Consider the following 14,638-nt stretch of genomic DNA (forward strand, 5'->3'; position numbering starts at 1 on the left):
AAACCACAGGGTGGTGCCATTACTCCACAACAGTTACAGGACCTTATTGCTGCTACTGTAATCATATTATTTTGGAGCGCCATAGTCACACATTGCTCAGCTGCAGTCAGTTGACTGATGACGAGAGCCATCTGTGCTCGTCTACACATAAATTTGATAAGCCCATTGTTGTGACAGGATGTATTAAGCTTTGCCCACTGCAATTGGAAATATCTCTTCCAGTTACATTGTTCCCAGTGCCAGGAAACCCCGATGACCAAACATGGACTGTGTTTTCAAAATCCCACGGCCGTTTTCGAGCAGTGTAAACACAGTGTAGTACAATGAGCTTTCCTCTCTTCTCACACCATGACATGAGCTCCATAAAGGTTACCGCTGAGTGTTGCATGAATGCTGTTTGCTTTGCTGATAGTAGATGTGTGACATCTAAGCACCGTCAACCCAAGCCAAACCTGCTGTATAGGCAAACTGAGAAATTAAATTCACCAGGGATCCTGTTCTGCAGCACCTGCTAATGTGCATGTTCATTTCTATAATTACAAAAGCCTCTCTCAATAATGTCCAACTATGAAATCCTGTTTAACAGTGTGCTACAAGAACACAGAACAGCTACCAAATTTATGAAAATATCCCTTTAACCGTATTTAATATGTAGGGCATGACATCAAAAATTGTATGAAGAGAAAGGTTGTGTAACCACTGGGAAATGCATGATCATGTAACTTTATCCAGTGAAATCCATTTCATGTACATATGTATTTGAAATGATAAATGAAATAGATTTTTAAGGGATTGTGCAATAAGGTAAAGTGATATGTTGTAGCAGTAAGGGTTATAATGGCTAATATATGAGCCAAATATGAGCTTCAATAATTGTAAGGTCTTTCATGAAGCCATAGTCACTTTGTAGGATGAAACAGATCATGAACAATTTGTATTGACAGTAAATGTCATATTGTGGGACCTTGTAGAAATCATCCTTGAGCAAACCACAGCCAAATGCTTTCTGTATAGCCTGGCCAGTTAAGAGAAAGGCAGAATGAGTTATATGACTAGTTTTGCAGTTTACAGTCACCTCATCTGAACCTGATTTTAAGTCTTCTGAATGGCACAAGCAACAGCAGCTAAGGTTTCATCATTATCTATTAACCCCCTTTGTGGGTTAGGTGCCTTGCTCAAGGGCACTTCAGCCGTGCCTACTGGTTGGGGTTCGAACCGGCAACTCTCCGGTTAAAAGTCCGAAGAGCTAACCAGTAGGCCACGGCTGCCCTTCTTGTGTGACTGCTTGTTGGAGTCACAGCCAGCATATTGTAGTTTGACATGCTGGTGATTCATCTTTTAATTTGTTATAAACATTACACTGTTTATAGCTTATGACAGAAATAGAGAAAATACTTTGTGGTAGAAGCCTTGCTCACATTGGACAAACCACAGTGTCCTTCTTTGGAATTGCAATATTGAAAAGCTGTGGGCTTTTCAAACAAGCGCTAGGTAGGACTGTATCGGGAAATATGTCATGACATAAGCTGCATGCTATTATTATTACCACAAAATAAAGTAGCCTTACATTGTAGTTGCAGAGGCTTTGTCAAAAAAATGCGGCTCTATGGACAATCTTTGTATTGCTGCTACAACTGAACTGAATCCAGACCAACAGCTGTAGAAAGCATCGCATGGTTTATTTTTTGTGCTATTAGCTGGAATTTGAAAGAAGCAAAAGTAGAGTATATTATAATTGACAAACTGTGGTAGAATGGGATAAAAACATACAAAATGTCATAATTAAATGAAGATGAGTCAAGTCAGGCAGCAAAACAGTTCCTCCTGCTTACGTAAATAACCAGATCATTGGTCCGAAAGCCTGAGTCATCTAAGAGATAAAAGTTGCCACTTTCAAGATTCACTAGGGCGTAGGGCGGGCGTGGGGGTGGGGGGTCGGTGAGTGGCTCAGACTGACTTGGCCAGCAGAGCGGTGAGCAGCAGCAGAGACAGAACCAGGGCTGAGGGAGTGTGGGCAAGCCGTGGGCCTGCGTTGTCTGTGGGGGTGGGGTAACCGTAGTCCGTCCTGCAGGGGTTCTTCACCTCATCGAGTGGGATGGGAGTGTCACCTGGCAGTTCGCTCTTCAAACCATCACGCACCTGTAGAGGACAGGGGTTTATGGGCCATCAAGCCAAGGTAGAGGACAGGAGTTTATGAGCCATCAACCCAAGGTAAGGTTGCAGTAAAACTGAAAAAGTAGCGCAAAGTAGCACTTGAGCACTCCACTGATCAGATCATAAAAGACTATAACTTGACATGATGATGGTTGTAAACCCAAACCAGCAGGTTCAAAGTAAGCTTGTTCCCTGCGGCTGTCACCCTGAACTCTAGCTTTGCCTTTGCACCACGGTTAACCCCCCCCCCACGCCTCTCCTTGCCTGTGCCTGTTGAGGTGTCCACAACCATGGCAACCTTGACAGGGACAACAAGGAGACGGACATAGTGTGTCTGTACTGAAGCATGTCCTCCACTTTATTAGATCCCATAATGGGGGCTCATGATGTATTAACGTTTATGGCAACAGACTGGTTGCAACAACTATTGATTACACAACTATTACTATTAAAACACTTTATATGGAGAGCGTGTGTGTGTGTGTGTATTTGTGTATAAGTATAAGTATATATACTCTTTTGATCCCGTGAGGGAAATTTGGTCTCTGCATTTATCCCAATCCGTGAATTAGTGAAACACACACAGCACACAGTGTACACACAGTGAAGTGAAGCACACACTAATCCCGGCGCAGTGAGCTGCCTGCATCAACAGCGGCGCTCGGGGAGCAGTGAGGGGTTAGGTGCCTTGCTCAAGGGCACTTCAGCCGTGCCTACTGGTCGGGGTTCAAACCGGCAGGTCCAAAGTGCTAACCAGTAGGCCACGGCTGCCCCAGCTGTGTGTGCGTATTTGTGTGTGCATGCGTTCGTGTGTGTGTGTATGTGTGCAGGTGTGTGTGAGTGAGTGTGAAAGTAGTCCATGTGTGAGGTGGAAATGGAGGGCGGGATTCGAGTCGTGTCCTACCTCCTCCACCTTCTTAAATACTCTTAGCAGATTTCGCCCAAGTGCATCTTTCACCTCGCTGTCCATCCAGCCTCGTCTCAGGAGCTCCTCCACCAAGGCGGGGTACTTAGACACGTCCTCCAGCCCCTCAGGGACCCTGTCACCTCGCACAGCGAGAGCCATTTCAGTGAAAGTGTGTGTGAGTGTGATCATCTGTTTGTCTTTCTGTCAGTGTGTGTGTGTGTGTGTGTGTCCAAGCTCTAGTCTGAGTCAATTTACAAGCTAGCCCCAAAGGACAGTGACAAGTAAGAGTGTAAGGGTGTGGACTGTAAACTCCATCATCACTTTTAAGCTGTTATCCTTTAAAAACACTTTGCTATAGAGCATATTTAATGCCAAGTTTACAAATACATGCAATGTGTTGTTTTGAACTGCAGTGAAAGCACAATAAATAATATTTGGTCTTGACTTGCAGAGATAGAAATGACACCTGGACAGCCGGATCTTTTGCCACAAGTAAAACCACTTACCTAGTCACACCATCATAGTCCCCTCCAAAACCAATGATAGAACTGCCAGCCACCTTTTTTATGTGGTCAAAATGGTCTAGGTATTGAGAAAAAAAGAGCATTAGCTAATTGTTTATATTTTTGTCTACATGTGTGAGTGTAAGTTCATGGTGGGATACTCACCGGCGACATCGCTTATGTTAGCTGTTTTACTGCAGGTAACGTAATCATTGTAGAAGTTCACCATTACAATCCCCTGTTTTTCTTGCTGGAAAAGATTGACAGATTATGACAGAAATATCAAAACATAAATTCTGTTGTGCTGATTAAACTAAGCCGGCTTTCGCTTTCTTTCCCTTCTCCTTGAAGTTGTCAGTATGACGTTAGCACTCCACTCTCACCTTCAGCTAGGCTTTGTTCATATTTTGTATGCGTCAACGAGCCTTTTAATTTTTTCCTCACTTTCATTGTGTCAAGGTTATCACTCCAAAGTATCTCATACCTGAGATGCTTGAGTTGTGAATAGTGTTTTTATGGGGGTTTTAATGCCTTACAGTATACAATATCTATATTTATTATGCGGCTCTTCACAATGCAAGTAGAACGCTCCATTGACTTGAATGGGATTTCGCAACGTTCTACGGTAAAATATTTTCATGTAATTATCGCTGCAAACATATAATTACCGCTGTCAATGGCAACGGGTTTTGTGCTTTAAGTTTTTCATATCACTCCGCAAGTAGTCCGGTCACTTCTTGCATTGGAACTTCATTCAAAAGTGAAAGCAGACGGTTGATCAGCCGTGTTCTAAAGAATGTTTGATTCAAGTTCAGCGTGTGTTGCGAACTATTTTTTTCTCAGCAAAAGCCACGACAAAACGGTAACAAATAAGTCTAAAGAGACATATCGCGGAGTTTATTTTTTCGTTTTGGCAAGTAGTCGTATATTAAGCGGGATAATCTATAGGATGCCGGTCATTATTGGGAAAATATTTCCCTTCAGGGCGAAGCAAGACCCCTCTGCTGGCGCGTCGGGGTCCAGTTCGCCCTGTCGGGACTTATTTTCCCAATAATGACTGTACATTATCCCTTACGCAATGGAGTGTATTAGTTCAGTTCAGATATCTTTATTAGTCCCCGAGGGGCAATTCGGTGTACAGCCAACCCATCCATGAAGGGGTATAAAGTTAAAAAGTGCATTAGCATACACGGTATAAATGTATGCAATGTTAAGAATAATAAATAGACAAATAAATAAGTACTGCAGCAGTCATACATCACCTGTCTACAGCCACACGCAGACACACACACATACACACCCACACACACTTCACCTGCCAGTGACGGAACAGAGCAGCAGAGTCCAAGAACCAGTATTGTTGTAGTTATGTGCATTCTTTTAACAGTCTTATATGATGTTCATTTAACAGTCTAATAGCAGAGGGAATGAATGAGTTGGCATAGCGGTTAGTTTTACATATTGGCATGTGGTACCGCCGACCTGACTGCATGATAACCAATTCATTACTGAGTACATGATTTGGTTGGCAAGATATTCTCTCTGCTTTCTGAACCACCTGTGTTTTCCAGAGAGAACAGAGATCTTCTAACTGGGTACCAGTGATTTTTTAGCATACTTTGACAATGTCGCTCAAGCTCTTTTTGTCCTTCACAGACAGTCCATTAAACCAACATATAAAAGAATGTTAATAAACTCTCAATGAAGGCTTGATAAAATGTACATAGAATTTGTTTACAGAAGAGTGTCAAAAGAGCTTCCTCAGTAAGTATATTCTTTGGTCTGCTCTCTTAATTATGCTATCAGTGTTCTCACTGAATTTCAGTTGCGGGTCAAACACTGTGCCTATGTTTGGACTATTTGAACATCTTCATTGTGTATCACACTCGGTTTTGGTTCCTCACTGTGCTTCCTAAAGTCTATAATTAATTCTTTAATTTTAGACACATTTAGGTCAAGGAAGCTGTCATCGCACCATCTGACAAATTCTGTAAGGGCTCTGTTGTGGTCAGATTGGTTGCTACTTCACCAAGTAGCTGTTTTCCCAAGATGACCTGCAGTTGTCAGTGTATAATATGAAAAGCAGGGGGGACAGCACGCAACCCTGGGGAGAGCCTGTGTTGGATACAATGACACAGGACATGTTTCCATTTACATAGACCTACTGCCTTCTGTTTGGTAAAAAATGTAAAACTAGTAATAAAATCTGCTCGGGTAGCTTAAAATATGAGGCTAATCGTTCAATCAGAATGTGAGGCTGCATTTTGTTAAAGGCTGAACTGAAGTCAGCAAATAAAAGTCTTGTGTGTGATGCAGGTTTCTCAAGATGTTTATACACCCTGTCAAGAATGAAGAGTTTTTATTAATACATAGTAATTAATACAAACAAGTTTTAAGTTGTCACCGTTAGTAGGGATCTGAAATCACTTTTTTGTAGTATAAACTGACTTCTGACTGACCATTCCATTAAATGTAACTGTTTTTGAATACATTTTCTGTAGTCCATTGTGTCTTACTCAGTGCCTTTCTCAGACAGCTGTTGTCTGACTGCAGTGTCAACAGGCCTGTTCACTATGGAGATGTGTTTCTGCCCCTTCACTTACCACCCTCCTGAGCACGCTATCCGGAACATTCCTCTTATGGGCGCACACTGCGTAAGCGGAGGAGTGGCTGAAGATAACCGGGGCTGTGGAGATGTCCAGGACTTGGTTCATGACCGCCTCTGAGACATGGGCCAAGTCTATCAGCATCCCGATACGGTTCATCTCCTTAATCAGTGACTTGTTGAGGGAAAGGAGACACAAGCAAAGATTTTTAGATTGTGTAAACTCAATTTAGCCTGGGAATACCCATACTAACTTTGGGATTTGCTCTGCAGGTCCGTCTGCTCAAGAGGCCATTGAAGCCCATTTCCAATGTCCCTAAAACACGGGTACGCAAATACAATCGCTAATGAATGTGTACTTCTTTGGAACTGAGTAAACAACCACATTTAAAACCTTTGTTTACAAGATTGCTACACTTCTGAAACTATTTGGTAAGAGTTTAATGCACCCATTTGAATTTAATCTCACTGCTAGTTACGCCCCTGCTGAAAGTCGTTAAGTCAATGAACCTTTTCCAGACCCGCTCTTAATTGAGAAGGGTCTGGTGTCAACGAGGCTAAACTCAATTATTTTAGTCTATGTTGTTTATTTATTTTAATGGTGCTACAGATGCTTTGAGATGGAAAACAAATACAGCTGATCCAAATGATTTCTGACTCGGGAGTGACTGGTGTCAGACACAAACGTTGGCGTGAGCACATTGTCTCTGCTTGAAAGAAATTTCCAACTACCACAACCACTAAGCCCACAGACAATGAAAAAATCTCTGTTCTTTTTTCTTGACCTTCTATTGTCACTGCAGGGATTAGTTCTGCCTAATAACACCAGACTCTTTGTCTCTTTGGGTTGTATTGCATCATGTTTCCTCTCTCTGACTTGGCAACTGATCAAGAATGATCATGATCAGTTGGTTCCCTGAGAGTGGGTGTCACAGAGTTTCATCTCTGCTCTGCTGCACTGTGGAGAGCTCACCTTGCCGAATGGAGACAGGCCATTGTGCTCCATAGGGTCACTTCCAGTGTCCACCAGCCAGTTGTCAGCCCTGTACAAAAAGGAAGATAAATAAACGAATGGCATCACGTAGCATCAAAGGTACTTTTAGGAGCGTTATGTGTATTATCTCCTACAACCCTGCATATCTCTTTATGCTTATCGCATTTCCATCAGTGACGCTCGGAATCTCCCTGGCTTACCCACGGTGGACAACGTAGTTTCAGTTCAGGTTTAGGAGATACTTCATCTGTTGTGTCTAGTACCTGAGGGGTTGGGAGGGCATTCGAACATTCCTTGTAATTTAACTCTCTTCCCAGTAAATGGTATTTTGTTAATCGCTGTCCACACTCCGACTTCCTCTTTATATATTTTTTTACCTACACACTGTAGCTACCATCTCAACAACACATTTTGAATGTATTCTTATGAATAAATTCATCTGTGTGAATTTATGCCATTATTATGGAAATGTGAGCCATGTGGAAAATTCCGGTTTGCTTTTCACATTATTTTGTCCCAGAAAATGGACCACCCTGTTGTGTCGGACCTGTACAGAGCCCCAAAGTATCATGGTGGGAAGGAATCCCACCCATTTACATTCCCTCATAATAGTTTTTGTGTTCCCAAAACAAAAGTCAAAAGTATAATAAGGGAATGCAAAACTATTGCAAGAGAATGCAAACATGGTGTGAGTGAATGCAAAAGTAGCTTGGATAAACTTTGGGGCCTCTGCAGGCCTGATCCAGATGACAGTGGGTCTCAGTATGTAAGAGTGGAGAGGTAGCCTGGATACCAGACTCTCTGACTTCGCAGAGTCTGGCCTAGATCCATTGGCAAACATTTATTTCCTGGTTGGTGGATGCTTGTCTGAAGTTTGAAATCATTGGAGTTCAATCACTAATGTTTGGTAATGACGTATGTTAACCACGGGGGACACAACGATAACGATAAGCTTGCAACTTAAACGTAATCGCTCTCAGGAACGCCCTCTGTTTGCTGGTTGGTTCGGAGACAAGTTTTGACAAGTAAACGAAGTGAACGAGAGCTATTCCAGACGGAGTACTGTAGGGAAAAGAAATCGAGCGGGAGTACGTAGGCAGGCGGAGGCCAGGCTAGTGGAGAGGTGGGAGCTGGAACCCACCAGGGCGTGTTGCAGCTGTGGGTGAGGGTGAGGTAGCGGACCCCCAGCTGATACATGGTACGGAGAGTTCCCAGGCTGCTGTCGATCGAGTGGCCTCCTTCAACGCCAATCAGACTGGCTGTCTTACTCTGATTAAAGGCTGTCATGATATCTGTGGAGTGGGAGCATTGCACATGAGTGTTAAGATGTGACATTTGTCTAAGACTAAGCACAACATTTTACTTGTTGTCCTTTGATGAAGAATTTATTATGTTTATGCAAAAGCTGTATCTAAAAGTATGTTTAATAAATGTTCAGAAATGGCATCAAAAAGCAACATCATTGTGTGCATGACTTATATAACCTTATATTCACATTCACTCTTCTGCAAAAATATGAATCACTTTTGGAGCTGGAACTGGATTCATTGCAGCTCTACGTAACACTGACAGAGTGAGTTGACTGGTTGGTGAGACAAAAGTAAAGGTGTTCTCGTGTGGGTTTCCAGCCTTCCATCTAACTGAGAAGCTGTTATCTTTCTTGAGGTACAAGGTGAAGTATGGAGCTTTCATATTCACACTGGAAAGCTCAGGCCATGTACTGTATGCACAGCAATAGCATGTATAAGCTCTCAAATATCAGCTCTATCACTCACCTTCACTGCTGGTGGCAAACATGAAGTTGTCGGGGTATTTGCTGCACATTCTGTGGATGACATCAATTTGTTCCAGTGTTTGTCGAACAGCATCTTTGTATTGTGTTTCACAGGGTACGTAGGCAGCCCAGAACTGAAAGAGAGATTATGGAATATGCACTTAATATTCAGACACATATATGAAATTTCACTCTCTACAAATGCTCACTCTGACAGAATGATGGAGCCAGAGTGTATAAACAGTATATGTACTCTTTGCACTTCATTTGTGTGTGTGGTAATGAATGTGTTTAGTGTAGTTTAGGCTGTTTGGGAAGGTCTGCTCAAGGGTCAGGTCCTTGAGTCGTGGATCTGCTCGAGGTTTCTTCCTATATGTATCTCCAATTCTAGGGTTTTTCCTCGCCCCTGTTACCCATGGGCCTTCTTTTCTATTCTTTCCCTTTCTCTGATTGTCTAACACTCTGTAAAGCGCCATGAGACATGTGTAATGTTTTGGCGCTCTATAAGTACAATTAAATTTAAATTGAAGTCATTATCTTGATTCTCCAGGACCCAAGAACGTCAGACTGCGGGGGTGGAGGGACGGGGGTTGTGGGACTGATTACTAGGGCCCCAAAGGGGAGGGGCCTTGATAGGTCTGGAATATATAATATTTTCCCTGAATATTTTAATTTCCAAATTAAATGCCATAATGAATATAAGACTAAAAGTTAGTTTGTAAAGTGTATTTGCTGAATAACTAGATTGATTGACTGACTGTCTGACTGAATTTTGTATATAAAAAATAGTAAAGACTGTCTAAGGTCACACTCACTCAAATGGTTTAGTACGCCCGCAGGACAATCGGTAGGCTATGCACTTTTTGTTGTTATCAAACTGATGAATATGTTTTCCTGAGCTGCTTGTGTTTTGTCTATTTACAAGTGTTTGGTCAAAATAAGTGTTATGACCGCCACTAAGTCCTGCACATTCTCTCCACAAAAATAAATCATGCTTGTCAATTTGTCTCCATCTACTACTCCATCCCCTACTCTTTTGTGTATGTATATGAGTGTGTGCATGTGTGCGTTTGCTTTTGTGTATATGTGTGCTTCTCTGTGTGTGTGTTTTCGCTTGTGTGTGTGTCTGCTTGCCTGCATGTGTGTGTGTTTTTGTATGTATGTGTGTGTTTGTGTGTTTGTGGGTGCGTTTGGGTGTGTTTCTGCATGCATACGTGTACGTATTTGTGCTTATGTGCGCGTGCATGTCTGTGTGTGTGCATGTACGTGTGTGCGTGCGTATGTCTGCATGTCTGCTCTGTGTGTATGTGTGTGTTTATGCATGTGTGTGTGTGTGTGTGTGTGAGTGTGTGCGTGTGTGTGTCTGTGCTTGTGTATATGTGTGTGCATTTGTGTGTGTTTATGTGTGTGTGTGTGTGCCTGCATGTGTGTGTATGTATCTTTATGTGCATGTTTGTGTGTGTTCATGAGTGCATGTGTGTGTGCATGCGTAGTGTACAGTCACTAAATGTACACATTCAGTACCCTCCAGAATTATTGGCACCTCTGCTAAAGTTGACTAAAAACCGGTATAAAAAATGTATCTGTTGGTGATGTAATCTCACAATAAATATATATTTTTAACAAAAACACGTTGCTCACAATTATTGGCACTAGTTTTTAGTCAACTTTAGCAGAGGTGCCAAAAATTCTGGAGGGTACTGTATATTAATGTATTCTATGGTCCCCCATGAACAGAATTCCACAAAACGTGGCATGCATTCAAAGGGTGTCATAATGATCCTACACTTCAAATTTGTGCAGTTTTAAAAAACTGTCAGTCAAAGATACCTGCGATTACAATGCCTCATTTTTAACTAGGTGGCGCTATACATCAAATGAGTGGATATGGGATGGGTTGACATGGCCCTTGGAGGCCAACATACAAATAAATGTTGTGATCCTAGAACCTCTCGAGATATTCACAGAAAACCGTGTCTGGTCATCTACAGACCAGTTTGTGTACAGTCACTAAATGTACACATAAATTCATTTATTGTATGGCCCCCCATGAACGGAATTCCATGAAACTTGGCATGCATTCAGAGGGTGTCATAATGATCCTACACCTCCAATTTCATGCAGTTTTGATTATGTCAGCCAGAGATACCTGCGATTACAACACCTCATTTTTGTTTTTTCCTTTTTAACTAGGTGGCGCTATACATCAAATGAGTGGTTATGGGATGGGTTGACCCCTTGAGACCGGCCACAATACTCGAGTAACCCAGAGTTGCTCTAATGAGAATGGCCCTTGTAAGTCGCTTTGGATAAAAGAGTCTGCTAAATGAGTACATGTAAATGTGTGAATAAATTTAAATGTATTATACATATTATATATGTCTACCGTAGCTTACATTCATTTGAATTTGTGCATGCAGTCACATAATCTCTGCATGTAGTCACGTACAGTAGCTGTAAGTTAGAGAAAAGTAACACACGATATACTGTCTCTTTCTCTCTTACACACAAAGAGGAAGGCTGTGGTTCTATAACTGTTTTCATTTTGTGCATACCGTCACATAGTCACGTAGGTCTGACAGCTAGTTTCATGTCCCCTCCTGTCAAGGGTTTCAGCTGTGGGTGTATTTTAACCCTCAGTTCATGCTGAGGTGAGTTTATCAGGTGCCACCTTTACATTATCCAAAGCTGCTAGCCTATAGCCTATGAATTTTAACTGTTATGCATTCTAACAGTGCATTACTATAGAATGAAATGTGGTCTCAGCCGTGCTATATCGGGAAAATAAAACAGCATCAAACATGATTCAACCAATCATAATCAAGGACCGAAACTATCCATTTTATAAGAAATAATATAAATACATAAAATATTAATTAAATAAATAAATACATATATAAATAAATAAAAGATTAAATATAAATACTATATTGACATTGACATTCCATACGGTCTTGCAATGCACCATGAAATAAATAAATACGTCGGTCAACCATCAAGGCGGGTTGTGACTCTAAATGAATACGTCTGCTAAATGAATACATGTACATGTTTGTTGTATTTATTTATTATTTAATCTTTTATTTATTTATTTCACATTTTATTTATTTATTTAGCTTTTTATTTATTTATTCATTTCATATTTCATTTATTTATTTCATATTTCATTTATTTATTTATTTTTTATCACAAAAAACATTCCATAAGGAGCTATTCTATTGATGCTGTCTGTGATGAGATTGTGATGAGTTTACAATATGGGATTACAATGACGACTTTTTTAGAATGTACAGTGTTTATTTCTCACTAACTTTCACAAAATTCAAGCATATCAAAGGCAAACAAATTACGTTTATCTGCAAATACAGCCGTCTCGGATCATCTACTGAGCCAACTAGCCTACTCACAGAATGATAAGAAAGACGTAAATCAGAGGCACAAAACTCGGTCTGTTAGAACTATACATAGCAACGGTCTGTTATACAAAATGATCAGACCTCTGTACATTGGGAAGGCCCATTGAAGTGAATGGAGCATTCTACAGCATAACCAGATGAACCACATTTTCTAGCAGTGCCCCTGCCAGGGCACAACAAGCAATTAGCAAATAGCTAATTTAGTATCTGTTTTCATTCAGTAAGGTCTGTGTGTGTGTGTGTGTGTGTGTGTGTGTGTGTGTGCGCGTGTGTGACTTTGAGCACCTGTGCAGCCAGTCGTCCTTTCTTGATTTTGGGAATGTTGGTGTGTGTGCCCTCCAGGACTTTCAGGTCTACAAGGTTTAGTTGGTTGTTGAATTGTTTCCTCATCTGCCAGGGAAGGTCATTGTGACTGCACCAGCAAGAGGTCAAAGTTCATACAACTGACTTGCCACAGCAGAAGCAACAACATTGTTTAGCCATTGACAGGTTGCACAGGCTGTAAAATTAGACTGCCATTGTCAGGGTTTCAAAAGCTGTATTGTTCACGCAGAAACATCCTGAATGTGTAGGCCTGCACATGTCTATCAATTGGACACTTTTCTGTGTGTTTCTTAATTTTTAATCTAACACCAAGTCAAGTCAGGTCAAGTCAATTTATTTTTATAGGACATTTTTTAACACATTTTTGGTTAAAAACCAAAATGAAAGAAAATGACAAGGAGTTAAGGAAAACAGAAGGAACACAGAAGACACTTAGAAGATGATCGAAGAGGTCTAGGAGGACAGTAAGGATTTCAAAGATATTGAGGAGCTAAGCCATTTAAAGCTTTGCAGACAAAAAGCCAAATTTTAAAATTAATTCTGTGTTCCACAGGTAGCCAGTGGAACTGCCAGCACTGGTGATATGTGGTCATGTGTCTTAGATCCAGTTAACTATCTGGCTGCAGCATTTTGGACCAGCTAGTCTATTCAGGGTGGATTTAGTTAAACCTACATATAGTGAGTTGCAGTAGTCAAACTTTGAGAAAATAAAGGTATGGATAGGAATTTCTAAATCACTATAAGAGAAAAAACTCTGGACCACCAGAAAATATCTGTCAATCTACTGTAAGTCTGCGTGCTTGTAAATTAAATAAAATAATGTGTCACGGTTACAATACATGTGTCAGTTTCAATCTGTTCCTACCCATCTATGAGTGGAGTCTCGGCCATCAGTCGAAGAGCGCGCTCCGTTAGGGTCTCAGCTCCGGTGACGCTGAGCCCAAGTGCCAACCCAAGAGCCACGGCAAACACACAGCTTAGTCCTCTGCCCAGCATACTGGTGTTTTTCCCTTCAAACACTACCTATACTATGTTAAAATCACTTCAGGTACACATACACAGGCCTATACAGACTTACACAGATATTCAGATTCAGATTCCAATCTTATCTTTCTAACTTCACTCTGCCTCACTGACTCCGTTCTCAGGCTCGTGTCTGCTGTGCTTGGCTGGTCACCTCTGTGTCTGTCTCAAGAGTGAATGCCCAAAGATCATCAGCCTCAAAACATAAAAATCATAGGCTGTGCTCCAGTTAATGTATAATCCAGAGTGTAGTGGAATCTTTAGAGCAATATAGCTGAATTACATTGCAGAAAACTGCTGTTCCAAATATTTTGTATCAATAAAAGTTAACTTTTGCTTCTGTGTGAAACGGCAAGCTGGTTAATGAATGTCAAGTGGAGGGAGCCAGCCCTTGGAGTATATTGCAAAATCACAGTGATTGTACCATTGAAGATGGGCCATGAGTTTGATGAGCTGGTGTGGGAACAGTGAGGAAGAGCTTCTGCAATCGCAAATGAAGCAGAGTAGTCGTCACAGAGAGTTGTGTCAGTCAAGTGGTGACCCAACATGAACTGACAAAGGCTGGCTCACGAGAGGCGGCAGGGGAGAGGGGGTTGTGGTGTGGGTGGGGGGTGTAGACTGTCATGGAATTCTCTCGAACTGAAATCGCAGCCTGTGTTGCAAAATTGCGAAAAGGTTTGGGGAAGTGAGCAACCATTCACCAGACCACAGTTGTTGCAAACACTCTCTTTTGCATAATCAGTGTATAAAGGTAACAAAGCTTGAGCTGAGTAGTTCATAAGTTTCTGTGCATGCTATGTGTATATTTTTGACAAATAAATAAATTGCTATTCTTTTAAAAACAATCCTCATATGTCTTCCTGATGAAAGTCTGACTAAACGAAACGTCAACTCATCAATAAATTGGTTGAGCCGTTGAGTAAGCAGTGTTGCGCTTC

At 41.4% G+C, this 14,638-nt stretch overlaps 1 protein-coding gene across 1 annotated transcript; it reads right to left on the reverse strand.

Moving 5' to 3' along the window:
- Nucleotides 1-1,658: 1,658 nt before the first annotated feature.
- Nucleotides 1,659-13,888, reverse strand: dpep1 (dipeptidase 1). Its single transcript, XM_042061489.1, has 10 exons — nucleotides 13,543-13,888; nucleotides 12,639-12,765; nucleotides 8,939-9,071; nucleotides 8,305-8,455; nucleotides 7,143-7,212; nucleotides 6,168-6,344; nucleotides 3,730-3,814; nucleotides 3,568-3,643; nucleotides 3,059-3,194; nucleotides 1,659-2,139 (listed from the first exon to the last, which is right to left on the reverse strand). The coding sequence occupies exons 1-10, from the start codon at nucleotides 13,671-13,673 to the stop codon at nucleotides 1,948-1,950; spliced, it is 1,278 nt and encodes a 425-aa protein (XP_041917423.1). The 5' UTR covers nucleotides 13,674-13,888; the 3' UTR covers nucleotides 1,659-1,947.
- Nucleotides 13,889-14,638: the final 750 nt, after the last annotated feature.

Source organism: Alosa sapidissima, chromosome 14 (assembly GCF_018492685.1).
Source record: "Alosa sapidissima isolate fAloSap1 chromosome 14, fAloSap1.pri, whole genome shotgun sequence".
Taxonomy (NCBI): domain Eukaryota; kingdom Metazoa; phylum Chordata; class Actinopteri; order Clupeiformes; family Clupeidae; genus Alosa; species Alosa sapidissima.